General features: G+C 36.2%; 1 protein-coding gene across 3 annotated transcripts in view; it reads left to right on the top strand.

Annotated features, from left to right (window-relative positions):
* Nucleotides 1-286: 286 nt before the first annotated feature.
* ddr1 (discoidin domain receptor tyrosine kinase 1) overlaps nt 287-19,393 on the top strand; it is a 41,978-nt gene continuing 22,871 nt past the window's right edge. For all 3 annotated transcript variants that reach the window (XM_051864610.1, XM_051864611.1, XM_051864609.1), the window contains exons 1-2: nt 287-664; nt 16,578-16,730. In XM_051864610.1, the coding sequence (XP_051720570.1) occupies nt 16,634-16,730 (97 nt within the window). In that variant the 5' untranslated portion in view covers nt 287-664; nt 16,578-16,633. The remainder of the gene's footprint in view (nt 665-16,577; nt 16,731-19,393) is intronic.

The raw sequence follows: 19,393 nt of genomic DNA, 5'->3' as shown, positions 1-19,393 counted from the left end.
ACCAGAAAGGGTTAACAAGGTAAATCCTGTTGTTTCCTTACCAACAATATTAAGTTTCATATTCCCCAAATCTCTCCGTTCCTGTAACACTTTAAAAAAAAGTCTCTCAGAGGTACGCGTCGAGTATCATTTACAGCGGCGCTGCCAGGTCACGGGTTCCCTGCTATACTCGCTCCGGATTGGACAATTGCCTCATGAAATATTTAAAGAAGCACCTGACTGAGTGCGGCCATTGGATGCAGCTAGTGTAGTTATGTAAATGAGCACCTGGTCGTGTTTGCAAGCCCTGAGGGGAAGAGAAAGAGGTCTAAAAGCTAAGCGCTTATGAGCGCGCGGAGAGAAGCTCTGATTGAGAAATAAATAAGGACGTCCGTGTCACTTGCGCTGTAGAGGCGTCGGATTTAACAAAACATTCCTTACAAACCTTTTCAAACGTGGGACGTACAGCGCGCTTTCTTTCAGAAACTTTCTGCCTGTCTTTTTTTTTATTCTGTTCATTCATTGGTACTTTTGTGGCTTTAAGCACAAAGTCATAAGACTGTGCCAGACTATATTTACCTACTAGTATAAAAACAACCTGCCAAAGTGAACAACTCGGATTAATAAGAAGAACCAGGCAATAGCCTACATTTGGACACGATTTCGCGTTCTGTCAGACTTCTAGGTGAGTGATCAGACAAACACCGATAATTGCATGTAAGTGTAGTTTATTTATGGTTTGCAAGTTGTCAGACGTTGCTTTTTACTATATCGTTTTTAGTAAATGCACTGTCGATACTCAGATTAAGACTGCCAGTGTTGTTTCGACCGCTGAGTGGAAACACATTTGGCTTTCCATTAAACTCTAGTTGTTTTAGACTGCTCAAATGTGTTAAGTCGTCGCGCGAGTAAACTTAACCGTCTCTGTCTCGTGCATGGCGGCCAAGAGTCTCGGAGTGTGTATGTGAGGAGTTTGGATGTCTGCCACTGTACCGGGAATGCGCTCGGTCTGGTGCGGAGTCGTGCTGTTTGTTTGTGAAGTTGTTATTCACACCGCCTCGCCTTATTTAAATGGTTCCTGGTTATGATAAGTTACCTCGAACCCGGGTTTAATGCCAACATTTATTAGAGCAAATACTGTGAAATCCCTTGAAAACTACTGTGGGTCATTCTGGTGGTATATTTACCCACCTGTGGCCCCGGCATTACGCGTCAGTTAGTATTTATGGGCTACCGCAATCTTGCTTTTAACTGTAATTGCAGAGCAGTCTCGAAAACACTCCAAACTGGCGAGACATGGTGTTAAACTAGTCAAATTGATACAAAGTTCTTATCAGACCTACCATGCACTGATTTATGTTTGTTTGCTTTTGGTGTTTGAACCTATTTGCAGCTTGTAAATAACGGTCTACCACATTAACCGATTTAATCACAAAATGTTTTTTCCAGCTAAGTGAGCACATGTGTTTTACTTCTTTGATAGCAAAATGGAACAACTGCTTGCCTTTTTGAGACACACAATCTTTCAGAAGGGTTAAATAGAATTTAATAGCTCTGGTGATGTTAGTATTATATTCAGCCATGTAAAAATGCTGACATGAAATCAATAGGCTAGTCTACACATTCGTTTATAGTTGATAGCTCCGTGTAAACACATCTTTGGTTAGACCTTTCAAATTCAAAGGTACGTTTTTGTCATCAATGTTAACAGTGGGATCAAATGGGTATTGAAGTGGTTTTGTTTTTAAGCTCACTGTAACAACCACTTGAGAATAGCATGTTTGAAAGGGAATGTGGCATCCAGTTTTAACAGTCAGATCTATATTGAAAGATCCGCTCACCACAGTCCGCCATTCGAGCGCAATAAATCCTAATAGTGCCCTACACTGAGTTGTGATGCAGGTATTTGTTATTAGTTCATGACGGTATTTGAGGTAGTTAAAACGCACTGTGATGGCAGTTTCATATATTTTGGTGATTTGATGGCTACATCTTATGAATTTGTACAATTTAATTTATACATTTTCGCCTTTTTTCTAAAAATCTTACATTTCCGTACAGTCATACAAAATCGGCACTTTGTAAAATAGTTATGTTTTCTCATGAGATCAGGTTGGGTATTTGCGACCCTTCTGTGACAGAGGTGACCTCAGACAAGTGTGAGACCCTGGACAGATCAACGTCAAGAGAGCAACTATATACATTCTGCTAATATTTGCTCTAGATTAATTGTAAACATTACAAATGCCTTGGAAATACACTGCAATGCCTGTCATACCAATAAAGCACATTTAAATTGCCTTTCAAACCCCTAAATTACCAAGCCATATGAAAAAAAAAAAAAAAAAACCCACTTAAATCGACTTTTGCATTACAAAAAGCAGAATTAATTTCGTGACGAAGCAGAGATGGAAAATTAGTACCACTGTTATGGGATTTCATTCAGAAAAGTTAACATTTTTCCATCTACTTTATTAAAGTAGAAATTGTGAGTATTGTGTTTTATGAGGTTTATGGGCGGTTTCAATAGGAGGTTTTGCACTCTCTGAAGAGGCAAAAGAAAATGCAGTGTATGCGCAAAAGCTATGAAGAGATGCTAATGAATGCACCATGAAGCTGAAAATTCACCCATCCCCCTATTCTTTCTTCTATTTCTCCTCTCTCTCTCTCTGTTTAAAAGGGGTTTTGGGACTTGTGAATAAAGACACAATGAAAAGTGAAATGAATTGTGCTGTGTCACCAAAGGAGGGGACCAAGTGCCAAGAGGGGTACAGAGGAATGTGTGTGTGCGTGTGTGTGTGTAGGCAAACACACACTCCCCAAACATCTCTGAGGAGGTTGAAAGCATTGATCTGAGCAGTGAGGGTTTTATTATGAGTTTGTTTGTGGAGAAATTACCCAAGAACTTTTGCTGGGGCATCATACTAGGGATGTCTGGCTCGATTTAAATACAAAGAAAGAATTATAAATAGTTTCCTTTGCATTTCTCCTCATTTTTTTTATATGAGTGTGTGTTGAGGCTCACAATGAACTGTTTTTAATGCATCTTTTAAACCTTTTTGTCTTCACACCCATATTTCTGAAAACAGCAGGGTAATCTCTGACTAGCGTGTTGTGGGTAATGATAGAGGGATTAAGGGAGAATTGAAAGAGAGAGGGAGAGACACGGGTGGCATACCGAGTGGAAATGTGCTCTCGGTTGGAACTAACATCAGACGTCTTGTTTCATCTATTAAATTGTCTTTTGACACACCCTATACTTCTCTCTCTCTCTCTCTCTCTCTCTCTTCTCTCTTCAGTCCACATACCTTCGATGTTGTAATTCATCCTCCTGAGCAATCTGTCTTACTTCATATCACATTCTGTTCATCTCCTGTCTTCCATCACTGTCTCCATGTTGTCCCATCTTGCTGTTGAAGTGGCTGTAAATCATTTATCCATCCATCCATCCATTTCTCCATCTATCAGTTACACATCACCGTCTCTATATTCAGTCTCCTTTGTCAGCTCTTTTGCAGTGCAGTAGGTGTTTGTGTCTACATACATTTTTTAAGGTCATAAAGGTCAAAATACAAACAATTCATATTTGGAAGATTTATTAATTAAAGGATTAGTTCACTTTCAAATGAAAATTACCCCAAGCTTTACTCGCCCTCAAGCCATCCTAGGTGTATATGACTTTCTTCTTTCTGATGAACACAATCATAGAAATATTAATAAATATCCTGACGCATCCGAGCTTTATAATGGAAGTATGCGTTACCAAACAAGTATGAGCTGAAGAAAGTGTCTCCATCCATCATAAACATATTCCACACGGCTCCGGAGGGTTAATAAGGCCTTCTGAAGTGAAGCGATGCATTTGTGTAAAACAAAAAACAAAAAATCCATATTTAACAAGTTATGAATTAAAACATCTAGCTTCCGCCAGACCCCCTTCTGTATTCTTCAGAAAGCTTACGCTGTACATCCTACGCCTTCCCTATTCAAACTACGGGGAAAAAAAGTTAAATAGGGAAGGCGTAGGATGTACAGTGTAAGCTTTTTGAAGAATACGGAAGGCGGTTTCATTTGAAAGTGAGCTAATCCTTTAATGCCTGAATTACAATTAATTTTGACATTTGTTTTTTGCAGACATAAAGTCAGAAATGTCAGGGTTATACAACTGTCCTAATCATAATTATAAAAAAACTTAATTAAATGGATAAAATTCTTGAAAAGAAAGTAGTTTAGCATGTTTTTTATGGAAGCCCATTTCTGCTACAAAAGAAAAAAAAGCATGCATTGGTGAATCATAATTATAACAAAAATGTGACTTTTATGTGACTTGCTTAATAATTTTGACTTTTTGATCTCATAATTACTACTTTATCTCAGAATTTTGACACTTAATGTCATAATTATGATTTTTCATATTTGGTGAAGTGGGCTTCCATATTTCCACAAACATTTATTATTGTTTCTTATTATTTCTGAGAAAGAAACTTTATCATTAATATTAAGATTATTAATATTATTAACTTAATGATATGAAATATTTATGAATGAATAATTAATGATATTTGTGAACATTTTTTGGAAATAATATAGAACTTGCTTATATGAATCCTAATACCGTTGTATCATTCTGATGGAATCAAATAGACATGCTGTATATGTTCTCCAGATCTTCTCCCACTTACATATACTTATTATTTATTATTCAGTTATTATTATTATTATTCAGTATTTCAACTTAAAGATTTAAAGGTACATTTTCAAGGATTTTCTGCCTGGTTTATTGATTCATCATGCTCAATTATGTGCTGTTTATGTGTTTTATGAATCACGCATAACCCCTCTGTTGAAGTCTGGATCATTGAAGAAATCAATGTTCATAGATCCTTGGCCTGTGTGTATGAATCACTCTTACATAAGGGTTCTGCCTTCATTAATGACTTACTTGAAGAGCTAACCACAAAGTGAAACATTACAGCCGGATCTGCACATGCAGAGCAGCCAATTTTAAACCAACTCGCTGTCTCAGAACCGCAGGGAGAGCAACAAATCAAAGTGTTATTCAGATCCATTCATACGGGAAGAAATAATACATCATCCTACACAAAGTGGACACTCTGCTTATATCATGTAGTTTTAATAGAGAGGAAACAACTCATTAGCATGTCCTCTAGATACATTTTGCAGGTGTATAAACTTAAGTGTAATATAAACATGTTTAAGTAGGTTGGACATTTTTGATTTACATAGAGGATCTGCATAATAACTAACAAACATACACATGCATTCTCACAACTGCTGTCAGGCTCATTTATCTCTCTAGTAATTACTCATGGCTTCAAGCAAACATAGACAAGCTTTTGAAAGTTGTTTGTGAAAACGGGAACATTCACCATCAAAGCTGCAACTTCTGTAAAGGTTTTTTTCTTTTCCTTTGCCTGAATCTTGACTGCCAAACACTCTAGAGGAAAACCATGACATCTCTCACTTCTGCTTAGTAAAAATAGTAGGAACACTCCACTTTTTTTGAAAATAGGCCCATTTTCCAACTCCCCATAGAGTTAAACAGTTGAGTTTTACCGTTTTCGAATCCATTCAGCCGATCTCCGGGTCTGGCGGTACCACTTTTAGCGTAGCTTAGCATAGTTCATTGAATCTGATTAGACCGTTAGCATCTCACTCAAAAATGAGCAAAGAGTTTTGACATTTTTCCTATTTAAAACTTGACTCTTCTGTAGTTACATTGTGTACTAAGACCAACGGAAAATGAAAAGTTGCGATTTTCTAGGCCGATATGGCTAGGAACTATACTCTTATTCCGGCGTAATAATCAAAGAACTTTGCTGCCGTACCATGGCTGCAGCAGGCGCAATGATATTACGCGGCGTCTCTCACAAATGTCTCCATGGTTGCAAGGCACGCTCCCTGTGCAAGCAGGGGGTCACAGGCACTGCGTAATATCATTGCGCCTGCTGCACCCATGGTATGGCAGCAAAGTTCCTTGATTTAAACAGTTTTTAGTAATCCTCCAGACATCAGGCAGATCTGCATTTGTTTTCTGCATTTGTGATATCTGAACGAATCAAATCAACAGTCCAGATATGTCTTATGCAATATGATGCTAAGCTCCAGAAGAAGGTTTTGTGCAAGTACTCAGGTTGGTGTTGTTTTCAGCATGAATTAGTGCTGTTCACATTGCTGAGCTTTGCGTTACGTCTTTCCGGTTGACCTGGTCGCTCACTTTTCTAGTTTTTGAAAATGCCATCCTTTCTTGTCCTTTCATCCATTTTGAATTATTAACCCTCAATCTAAAGACTGCTCACCTTTCATTCTCTTTTTTTCCATTTTTCTTCAAGGTCCAAAGTCAACGCACACTAACTCAGTTGAACAAATGAACAGTGTCACACTTTTTCTTTTTGCTTTCAGTCACTGCAGAACCTGCCTACACTGTCATGTTTGTGTTCTGTCACATTGCATATTTTAGTCTTTATCAGGGTTTATTCACTATCATATAGTACTGCATACCTGAATAAGATATTTAGGGCCAGTACTGCACATCAAAAACCTGCATCCTATGTACTAACCATATACCCTACAGTTTAATTCATCATGAAATCAAAATTGACAATTCTGATTTTTTTTTATTTTTTATTTTTTTTTTTTTTTTTTATATGGAATATTGCAGTATTTATTGTAAATGATTTATCTGTGCACATCATTGTTTTGGTAACACTTTACAGTAAGGTTCATTAGTTAAAGTGATAGTTCACCCAAAAATGAAAATTTGATGTTTATCTGCTTACCCCCAGGGCATCCAAGATGTAGGTGACTTTGTTTCTTCAGTAGAACACAAATGATGATTTTTAACTCCAACTGTTGCGGTTTGTCAGTCGTATAATGCTTGTCAATGGTAACACCATCTATAAGAGTCAAAAAAACATGCACAGACAAATCCAAATTAAACCCTGCGGCTCGTGACGACACATTGATGTCCTAAGACACGAAACGATCGGTTTGTGCGAGAAACCGAACAGTATTTTTATCATTTTTCACCTCTAAAGCACCACTACGTCCAACTGCCTTGCGCATCCGGTTGGTGAGGTCTGAACACGCTCTGACAACGGAAGTGATGTCTCGCACTCACTGAAGTATAAGCAAAAGTTGTGTTTGTTAACATTAGTTAATGCACTGTGAAGTAATGAACAAATAATGAACGACTGTATTAAATAACATTAATAAAGATAAATAAATACTGTAAAAAAAAGTTGTTTATTGTTAGTTCATGATTGTTAATACATTAACTAATGTTAACTAATGAAACCTTATTGTAAAGTGTTACCATTGTTTTTGAAACTCATGTGCCATCAATCTTTAATCAAAAAACTTATGTTTCATGCCAGCTTTAACCAGATTCTTTGCTGATAAGCACTATGCTGTGAGTAGTTTCAGCAACTGAAAATATTTGACTGCAGCACCAAAAAAAAAAAAAAAAAAAGTTCAGTTTGGGCCAAAATCATTGACAGAAACAGTGATTCTCCTATGATATGTTTTGACCGTCAGCGTCTATTTATAGGCACAACTTTGATAAGCTACAACAGGTAAACGTCATCAGTGTGGATGCGCTTCACCACTGATTCTAGAGTAGAAATAGAGTGGTACAGGTATGATGTCACTTTGTTGGCCAATCGGCAGTTAGCATCACACTGGTTCCCCTTGACAAAAACCCAATAGGATTTTTCCATAGGCTTTTGGATTATCACAAAAAAACAAACTCTGTGATCAACAAAAGTTTACTTACTTACTTAATTACTTACACGTTTTGTCCATCAAGATAGTTTTCACAGATGAACACAACTTTTATGAATTTTGAAGCCTAAATGCAGTCGCCAGAAGTAAAAAGCTAAAGGTAGGCTATAAACAAACTACCCTATATGGTCCCATGACTTCAACGTCAAAACCACTAAGATCCTGACAACTGTTTCAGTTTTTTCAAACAAAACTTTTTCCCAGTAAGTTTGAATTAGAATAGTTTATAAGAGCACAATTATAAGCATTACGGGGGTGTAAAAGTGGATTACGAATCTTTTGTTTCGAATCAGTGGCAGTTTGGCAGTTTGATACGCGCTCCGAACCACTGATTCGAAACAAAAGATTCGTAAAGCTTTAAAGCTTCAGGCTTCACTGAGCCATCGGATTTTATCAAAAATATCTTAATTTGTGTTCCGAAGATGAACGAAGGTCTTAGGGTGTAGAACGACATGAGGGTGAGTAATTAATGACAGAATTTTCATTTTTGGGTGAACTAAACCTTTAATGTCGCCGACAGCCCCTGTAGTCCCATTTAGCCACTTATTAGTAACCGCCTTTTTTCAAGACACATAACAGTTTTAAAAAATCATAGTTACACTTTATTTTAAGGTGATGTAGTTACATTGTACTTACTCAAATAAGTACTTACTGTAGTGTTACGGATAGGGTTTGGGTTTGGTTTAGGGTTAGTTACATGTAATTATGCATAATTTACTGTTATTACTGTAGTAAGTACATGTAGTAACGTGTAACTACATAGTGTTGCCAAAATCACAAGTTGGGTATTACTGACATATTTTGTCATAGAATAAAAAGTGAGAGAGTCTTGAACTTGTGTTAACCACAGACCTTATTTCAGCCATATAACCAAAAACCTATTCAAAAAACCCATTGACTTCGGGACGATGGAACCGGAAGTGAAATTTATGTTATACCTGCACCACTCTATATGTAAAATTTGTTTGGCTCATTGCCAAAGAACTTTTGGTTTATCACCCGTCAACAGTTCAATTACCCAAATTTAATTACTGAAACTTTATTTTCTGTCTTGGTTTTCGGCAACATGAAAACTTCAGTGTTACTGCATTAATTTTGGTGCATCACTAGCTGTGAGTATTAAAGTTAAGTCGTTGTCATTCTTCTCACCTTTTTATGTAAATTATATTTGCACATTATTAGTATTACACAGTATTAGAAATAAAGCTGAAGTTGCAGTGGTGGAGGGATGACGGTGGAAAAAGAGATAATGAGATAATGCTGCTAGCATTTCCATGTATCATGATTGACAGGATTAGATGAACAAGTTTCACCCAATCTTTCATGTACATCTGCATTTAAAAGTCATCTTGTCATGTAAAAGAGGTCAGACTCAGTTCATAGAACATTTTTTATAAAGCACATTCTGCCATTCCAAGGAATATCTAACCTCACGGATGACTTCTCCTGATAATTGGTAGGTCAACACAGATGGTTACTTCTGAGAAAACACATTTCTTATTTTATGAGCTCAAAGATGAGGAAACTGAATAGGGTGATGTTCTCTGAATATCAGTGCATGGGAAAATGGATTTGGCTTTCTGTTCAAATGGTCCGGGTGTATTGTGGGAACTGTCAGCTGTGAGTGTTTGATGGGGTGACGGGGTGAATCAGGCAAGTGCAGAAATGTACCTGGCAGGTCAAGGGCATATAATGTGAGGTTGTAGATGAGGCTTTAAATAACAGAGGCTTTAATAATTTGGCCCACCCCAGATAATTCCCGTAACATGTTCTTTCCTTGTAAAGTGACTAAACCTTTTTGCTGTTATTCAATCGTCTTTGTTCTCTCTCCTGCTCATTTCACTCTTGCCCACTCTGTCTCATTTGTCATTTATCTGACTCTTTTCCTGTTCATTTAGTTAGTAATTCTGATTTCCTCTTCCTGTCAGCCACAAAATTCATAAGTTAACGGTCATCTTGGCTGGACTGCCGAAGGAATAGCTCATCCGTGCGACTGAGTCAGTCCGGGGACTGACGCACACCTGAGTCATGATTTAGCATGAAAATTGTGTGTCCAAGTGTGAATACGACTCTTTGTTTTTCAAAACACTGTCGCTGTCAGATAGCCAACTTCAGAGGTGGTGTGGTCGGACTCTTTGAGTTAAAGAATCATAGGTCACTTGTGCACTGAGGAAATTCCCTATCTGATGTTTAAAGGAAAACATCAAAACAATGGAGCCAAGGACGCCAAGTCTCCTCAGCTCAAGTGTTACTCATCGATTCTTTCTCATGCCAGCATGAACGCACACATCGTATTAAGTCATTCTCCACAGATTTGGACAGAGTGGTTGGAAACTTTTCATCTTCCTGGAAGAGTCAGTGGGACTCATAACAGACTCACATATACACAAAGGAGTGAAGTGGACAATCAGCACTGTCATTTAAAACTAGTTGAACACTGTTTTACTCTATCAGTGTTGTATAACAATACTATGATGTTATCAGTGTTATATAACAACACTATGAGGTTGTTATGGTGATGAAATAATGGTAATGACATCCGATACACTTTACTGAAAATTTTAACTGGGATTTGTCAGAGACGGGGCATAGCAGTTAGTACTCAAGGCATGTTGCCCAGGTGAAAAAAAAGTACACTTCTATAATGTACTTAAAGTGTTCTTACAGATATAATATATTATAAATACAGAGATAATATATTAAAAGCACATTTTAGTTCATATTTCATGGTGTCTCAAAATAGCACAGTTGAGTACACTTAGATGTTCTTAAGATTATCTTAAGAAGTACTAAAGAAGACTTTTTAGTATATTAAGTACAAAATTAGTGCGCGAAAATAGAGCACTTTAAGTACATTATAGAAATGTACTTTTTTTCACCTGAGTGAACTGCAGGAGACCCAGGTTTGAATCCGACTTGGCAAACAACAACAACAACAACAACAACAAAAAATAGAAGTGACCTTTAGTTAAGTCCCACCCTTCTTGGTTACTGTTGCTAACTTAAAATTTAGGCAACATCCCAAAGGAATAAACTGGAGATTTCTGTAAATTCTCAGTAAAATATGATTATAAAGTGGTAAAATTATTCTTGCATGGACTGGAATGAATTTTGACATAGATTTTCATCTGCTTTTTTAATTTATTTTTTAAAAAAGAAATTATGAAATACAACCTAGCAAAAACATTTCACCGTATTTTTGGATAATTCCTATAAAATTGCATTTAAGACTATACAAACACAACCTACATAGCAAAATCTTATCAAAGAGTCATGTCAATCCTGTAACTTTCTCCATATCGACATAATTCATGATTCTTATAACCGCAAATGTCATTAGCGATTACAATATTGAAATTTGACAGGGTAATTTTATCAAAAAGTGTAATGAAATGTCATGTTTTACTACAAAATTTAAAGGAAAAGAAACTTCCCAATATATTAAAAAATAGGGAGAAAAAAAGAGTGAAATTTTCTAATAAATAAATAAATAAAGTAATTTAGCTGTGAATTTACCTTTTTCCTGACATATGAACCAGACATTTCTTTGTGAGATTCATTAATTTTGAACTCTGAGAGTGTATTTCACTTTTATTTTAAGTTTTTCTCTGTCCCAGCCCTTGGGGGGTTAAACACAGTGCAGATGGAGTCATGAAGGTGAAAGTCAGCATGTGTTGCATGTATTGATGATGTGATTTTTACAGAAATGCTTCTAAGGAGTTTGCCCTGTGGTTATATCCTTGGGATATAGACTCAAAAACACATTCTGTAAGCATTTGTGAGATTTGCTCTATCAGCAGGTCTAATACTGACAGTTCTTAATGTGCTTGTGTGTGAACTTGCTTCAGGCCAGTCAGTTAAAACTTTGTCACGAAGGGTTTTGTTAAATGGAGCTGAACTGACGAATTTGCTGTGTGAAACTCCCCAAAGCAGAATCACACCCAGAGTGACCTCAGCTGTGTCAACCTGAGTTATGAGCCTCATTGTTACTGTATAGGTATAGGGGGTTCTGATTGACTTTTGATGTATGCAATGAGTCATTTGAGTGTTTAAGATCTTCATCTGTTTAAACTGAACACAGTACATGGGGCATCATTCCAGACTGTTTCCTATATGCCTCTCACTGGAACAGATCTGCTGAGGAGGTTTAGCTCATTCACTCACTCCAGCAGGGAGACGTGAAGCTAATGCTGCTATATCAAAAGTGTTTTTCTTTGCAGAACATGACATGGGGGTTTATAGGGGAAGTGAAAGATCAGATCAAACTGAACATATAAACTTGCAGTACCTTTGAATTTACAGCTACACTCATTTCCTGAGTTTTATATTATTCCAATGTTTTTTCCCTTCTCCTTTGCACTCAGGGTCCTTTTTTTGGTCACAACTGCCAATAGCAAGCTATAAATATTTCTTACAGGCAATTAAATTATATTTTACACATTGCTGTACTAATGAAAATAGGATGATTTAGCCATTTTTAAAAACTTTAAAATTAGTGACAAACAGCACAGGTTATTATGTCAGTCTCTGCATCATATCAAAAGCAAGTCAGTTTATTCGGTGATCGTATTTATAACGGCCCTGGAACGAGTATTTCTAGCCATGAAAGTACAGTACATAGGGAAATAAATGTACATAACTTTTCAAATAAATTTCAAATCAGAAACAAAATATAACAACACTAAATCATAAATTTGGCTTCAGAAGCTCAAATAATGCAAAAAGAGGTAATTTGCATGAGCACTCTAGAGTAAACAAACACACAATTAGCTCTTAAAGGGATAGTTCACCCAAAAATGAAAATTATCCCATGATTTACTCACCCTCAAACCATCCTAGGTGTATATAACTATCTTCTTTCAGACGAATACAATCAGAGATATATTTAAAAATATCCTTAGTCCTCCAAGGTTTATAATGGTTGTGAATGGGGGCCCAAATTTTGAAGACAAAAAAAAAATGCATCCATCCATTAAAAAAGATGAATCCATACGACTCCAGGGGGTAAATAAAGGCCTTCTTAAGCAAATCGATGCGTTTGCTTAAGACAAATATCCTTATTTAAAACTTTATAAAGTAAAATAATGAGCTTCCGGCGGGACAGCTATATGCATTCGACGTACGTCCAAAAAGCGTTCGTTTCCCCGATGTAGTACACAATGATGTAGAACGTCATGTCATTGTGTACTGCGTCGCGGAAGTTCACTTTTTGGATGTACGTCAAATGCGTATGGCTCTCCCGCCGGAAGCTCATTATTTTATTTTATGAAGTTTTAAAGAAGGATATTTGTCTTAAACAAATCGATTTGCTTCAGAAGGCCTTTACTAACCCCCAGGAGTTGTATGGAATCTTTCTTTTTTTTTTTTTTTTTTCTTTTTTTTTTATATTGATGAATGCATTTTTTGTCTTCAAATTTTGGGCCCCCATTCACAACCATTATAAACCTTGGAGGACTAAGGATATTTTTAAATATATCTCTGCTTGTGTTCATCTGAAAGAAGAAAGTCATATACACCTAGGATGGCTTGAGGGTGAGTAAATCATGGGATAATTTTCATTTTTGGGTGTACTATCACTTTAACTGTAAGTCGACCTGCAACATTGCAGTTGATGAAATAAAAGGCCACATAAGTGTACTTAAATATAGTACAGTTTCATGACTGTTTCACAAGGCATGAAATTAATTAATAAAATTAATTAACACAATTAATTACCATTTTAAAAAGTGCATTGTAATAATGTCAAATTAAAAGTTTTCCTTTAGAGTATGTTTTAAATAATGTTTTGATTGTCTTTTGGTGTGCACACTTATTTTAATGTGTTGACTAACATACTAAAGCACATATATAGTGTATATATATAAGTACTCTTTTACACAAGGGGTAGTCAATCATTTATAATAGTCAATATTTTATTTTATTTGATAAGGTCACACTATTGTTTTTAAAGTTTGACTTGAATGACGTAATGTTGCAGTTCATAATAAAGTTACCAGCCAACTGGCAACTAACTCTATTTTGTTTTCTTGCCAAAGTCAATTTTACTCGCATTGGCACTTGGCGAGTGTTAATTTTGGACAATAGTCTCAGTATTTTGTTCTCTCTCTTTCTCAATCCTTAGGATTCAGTAAATTAAAATTGTTGATGGGTTGCTAAGGTTACGCAAGAGCGATTGCACTTATTGTCAACAGACGTGAGAGGATTCACAATGCCAACTGTAATAAACTCGAACTTGCATTACAATAGCAAATTATTTGGCACACAAACTGATATTTCTTTCTCTCTCCCCCTTTCCCCCTTCCTTTCTGTTTTCTCTGGGTTTTGGAAACACTTGCAGTCTGTGTGTGTTGGCCACCGCCTGTCTCGAGCTCAGGACAGCTGCACTGGCTGCTGCGCTCACTCGCTCACACACACACACAATATGTTGAATATGACATGCACACACTAACACATAGTCCATTAAGCTGGGTCTATTACATGCATGCCTCGTCTACACCTCTTTTCCACACCTCCTTTCAGATTCTCCTACTCTCTTCTACTCTCTTTGTCCTTGTGTCTGCACAGCTGTGCATCAGCTGTCTGTCTCTCTCACAGACCCCAGAAGCAGCGCTGTCACTCCACACGGGGACAGCTGCCACCTCACGCACACACTCACAGAGACCCCTCATTCCATGGATTCGTGGGACGTGCCGCTGTGAAAAACACATATACAAACACAAATCACATTCACAGAGACCATGTTGTTATGGGGATGAAATAACTGTAATGCCAGATGAGGCTGGAATAACAGCATGGGTGAAGTGTGAAGAAACTAACCTAAATGCGCATCTACTGTACACTACTGTTAAAAAATTCTCCTATATTGTATTTGTCAGTTTAAAAACTTTTTTTGTGGTGGTGGTTTTTAAATGTACTAAAAGAACTTTAACATGCAAACACAAATCCCATATTCACAGAGAAGGGGTGATGTTAATGCAAAAGATGGTGTGATGTGTAATTTCTTTTTCTACATGTGGCTTTTGGAATGACAGTATATTGTGTTTGGGAGAGTTTCTAAGACTTGATGGACCACCAGTGTAAATGAAGTGATAAGTGCTTATACCCCTTCAATCCAACTGACTTCATCAAGTATAGTGGAGATTACCCTCATCACACGCTATGACATCATAACTGAGATCAAATTTCACCCCCAAATCAAATGCACTGTAAACCTTAATGCTCAAAATAATTAATTGGTTTGAGTAGGACAAACATAAATTAAACAAATTAGTTCAGTCAAATGAACTTTTATGAATATTTAGCACTTTCTTTTTCTTTCAAGTTCACAGAACTGATATATTTTAAGTAAACTGAACTGTTTCATTGTTTTGAGTTTTATGAACTTCTTTTATTTTAGACAAATTTAAGTTTAACTGAAACTGGGCTGGGATTTCTATTTCCCAGCATGCTTTGCCCATTGCAGTCGAAAGGGAAAATAAATGCTAAAATTAAGTGTTATATAATGTTTTTGTGCAAGATTAATGTTAAGTGCGAGACTTAGTAGTGATTAATGTTTTGTTATGCTAATTTAGTAGTGTTTCTTTTAATGTGGGTTTTTGGAGAGTTACCATCATGGTATCAAGTGGTGCATGCGGCTTTGTTTGAGTGCAGGTATGTTAAACGCTTTATATTGCTGCACTCTTTCAGCAAGTGCTATACCATGCAATTGTTAACACGTTAGCAAATTAGCAATTTTTTTTTAATTAGCTTGTTATAGCTAGCTAAGTTTACACTAATAAAAATGTTCACATTGAGGTTACATGAAAATTTGAAGTTAAACGTATGAATTAGTGTACTCAAACATTTCAAATTAAGAACAATTAAAATGTATGAGTATTTAAAGGGTTCACCCAAAAATTAAAATTCTGTCATTAATTACTCACCCTCATGTTGTTTCACATCTGTAAAACTTTCGTTCATCTTCAGAACACAAATTAAGATATTTTTGATAAAATCCAATGTCTGTGATGCCTCCATTGACAGCAAGATAATTAACACTCTCAGATGCCCAGAAAGCTAATAAAGACATATTTAAAACAGTTCATGTGACTACAGTGGTTCAACCTTAATGTTATGAAGCAAAGAGAATTCTTTTTGTGCGCCAAAAAAACAAAATAACGACTTTATTCCACAATATCTAGTGATGGGCGATTACAAAACACTTCTTCGTTACGTCATAAGTGTTTTGAAACATTTCGAAATTTCAGTGGTTCAAGTGACTTTGGCAGTTTGATACACGCTCCGAACCACTGATTCGAAACAAAAGATGCGAAAGTGCATTTGAAAGTGTTAATTATTTTGCTGTCAATGCAGGCCTCACTGAACCATTGGATTTTATCAAAAATATCTTAATTTGTGTTCTGAAGAAGAACAAAGGTCTTACGGATGTGAAACAACATGAGGGTGAGTAATTAATGACAGTCTTTCATCTTTGGGTGAACTAACCCTTTAAATGTATGCCATTTCTGCTTACTTAAACTTTGAATTTCTTAACTTAAAAATTTTGAGGCAACTGATTGCCTCATTTTTTTTTTTTTTTTTTAGTTTTCCCAACTTATTCGGGTTTACAATGTGGACAAACATTTAATGGTCATGACACCAACATTTCCACTAAAAGAGAACCAACTAGAACATCTTAAAAAAAAAAAAAAAACTGCTCAGAGTTACATAATTTTTACAGCCAGGTATTGCTATTAATAAATAATATTAATAAAAATGTAATGTAATAATTTTTTATCTCTTTCTTTCTTCCTCAGGTATGTCTGTTGAAGATAGTTCAGCTCTGGAGAGGTAACCAGGTGTCACTGTTGCAATGGCAACACAGATGCTGCCGTTGTTGCCTGCCCTCCTCACTGTCCTCCTTGTTTCCTGGACAGCGGCCCAGGACATGGATTGGCATTTTGACTCTGGTAAGAATTCTCTTAGTTATCATACATCAGCTAATGTGAGGAACAACCATTCTGAGTTTATTGAACTGTGGTTTTGTGGTCAGACCCTTAGGATGTGTGGATCCTCACAAAGTCCTAAAGTCAGATTTCCTTTAATCAGTCTTCTCTTGTGTCTTTATACTCTTCTGGTCCACAGTCTTCCTCTTTTCTGTTTGTTGGGGTTTCTAATGTGTTTTTAATGCCTATGAAATGTTCTGTGCTCATTAAAAGCTATTATATTCAAGCCTAGTCTCTAAATGAAGGCTTATGATCCATGTGTATGGGCTGCAGTGTTTTTCTCCATGGCCAGTTACTGATAGTTAATCATGTAATAAGCTGGAACGTCTGCATGTACAGCTTGCCAGAGACCGAGAAGAGAGAGAAGGAGGCATGAGGCAAGGAGAGATAATGGGGGGAATTCAATAAAATGTAATTAATACTGATAGAGTAGTTTTTTTGCACACACTATGTACGCTTATGCACCGTTCTAATAGAGCTACAGTGGATTTATGGCTGAATATACGTGGCACAATGCTCACATAACACACCACCTCTGTGTTTTGGAGAAAGCGCAGTAAAGAAACAAATTGTAGCCTGATAGGCATGTATGTGTAGCTCGGCATCGTTCAGTATTATTTAGGTCTGTTCATTTAACAAAAAAAAAAAAACAAAAAAAAAAAAAAAAAAAATGGTATGATGTCAGTCAAGCTAAAGCATTTAAAAATTATATTTAAAAAGACAGATTAAAGTGCATGTAAACATACTTTCTGTTTATGAACCCCCAGATATCGTGATCCCTATATTAAAATATAAAGGCAATAATATATTTTCATGGAAAAGGCTCTTTCATATTGTCTGTGAAAAATATTAAGCATTATATTATATGCCAACTTGTTGGTTGAAATCAAAGCAAATAATTTCAGTGCAAAATAATGTAAAATTCCAATTTTATTAAATTTTAAAAAAAGGATGTTTAAAAGGACTTTTTTTTAGCATTTAGGTTTTTTTTTTTATATATATATATTTTTGAAAAAAAGTCTCTTATGCTCACCAAAGCTTCACTTATTTGATCAAAAATATAGTAAAACAATAATTTTTTGAAGTATTATTACTATTTATTTATTTATTTTTGTTTTTTAATACATTTTAAAATGTAATTTATTCCTTGTGATGGCAAAGCTGAATTTTCAGTAACATTACTCCAGTCTTCAGTGTCACATGATAATTCAGAAATCATTCTAATATGCTGATTTGATGCTCAAGAAACATTTCTAATGTTGAAAGCAGTTGTGCTGCTTAATATTTTTGTGGAAACTGATTCTTTGGGTTCTTTGATTTATTGAGGATTTATTTGAAATTGAAATCTTTTGTAATTTTATAGATGTCTTTACTGTCACTTTTGATTTAATGCATCCTTGCTAAATAAAAGTATTAATTTCTTTAAAAAAAAAAAAACTTCCTGACTTCAAACATTTGAATTCATTTTTTCTAACATTTTACACACGTCCCCTTGCAGACCCCAGGGTTTGAAAACCCCTGCTTTAGTGAATTTGCCCCAGTGCAACTACTGATACTAGTGAGACTAGTGAGAACAGTGTGTTTCCTCAGGACAGAGAGATGGAGGTGGAGTGGAGGTGCAAATAGACCAGGAGCAGAAAATGACTGTATTCGTGTCACTGAGACCATTGCTGAATCTAGAGAACATCTGCTTATAATCTTGAATGACTGTAATGCACAGCTCTCATCTGCTCTGTATTAGCTGAAGATGTGTGATAGACAGACTAAGAGTCTGGAGAGAGAAACAGAGAGTTAAGAAGAGAAAGCATTTTATTGGCAGCAGGTTGATGATGTAATGAAACAGGCACCTGTACACTGTGTGTGTGTGTGTGTGTGTGTGTGTGTGTGTGTGTGTGTGTGTGTGTGTGTGTATATATATGTGTGTGTGTGTGTGTGTGTGTGTGTGTGTGTGTATGTGTGTGTGTGAGTGAGGGTCTCGCTGGCTGGGCAGGGTTTGTTTTCCAGCCATTGCATTCTTATCTCATGACTCACTTTACAGCAACTGAGTACGTCCCCCCCAAAACCTCACCCATCACCCCCAGCTTCAACACACACACACTGACAGGCACACCCTCTGAACTGACACACAAGCAGGACTGACATGTGATCCGTGCGGATGATTTCAACGCTGTGTTTGTGCCAGAATTTTTCTCTAATGTCCTTATTTCATCTCTTTATTTCTTTTTTTCTGCTCCCTGCACTACATCTGTGAGGCATTTCTGAAGCAATTCTAACAATGCAGCAATGCTGCTTTGGTATTTTTGTGAGAATTTGACATTGTACCGTGTATGGGACTTCATTTACCTATACTTTAAGGCCCCAAGGATTTAGAAAAATCTGATAAAAAAGTTAGCATGTTAAAACAAGTTAGCACACTAAAATTCCTAGTGAAGCCCCCCATTTTATTTGTAATGCTGCAGAAAGACCCTCTTCATGGGTAATTTATTTAAAAATCAAACCTAGATGGAACATTTAACAAAAATAAATTCTTTCTCATGACAGATAACCCATACATATAGGACACTGTCATTCATAAAAATGTTAAACAATATATAATTAATTTTTCTTTCCTTAAAAAGGAAGTGAAT

Source organism: Ctenopharyngodon idella, chromosome 16 (assembly GCF_019924925.1).
Source record: "Ctenopharyngodon idella isolate HZGC_01 chromosome 16, HZGC01, whole genome shotgun sequence".
NCBI classification, from domain to species: Eukaryota; Metazoa; Chordata; class Actinopteri; order Cypriniformes; family Xenocyprididae; genus Ctenopharyngodon; species Ctenopharyngodon idella.
The sequence above is the reverse complement of the archived record's forward strand: the minus strand, read 5'-3'. Positions and strand labels throughout refer to the sequence as shown.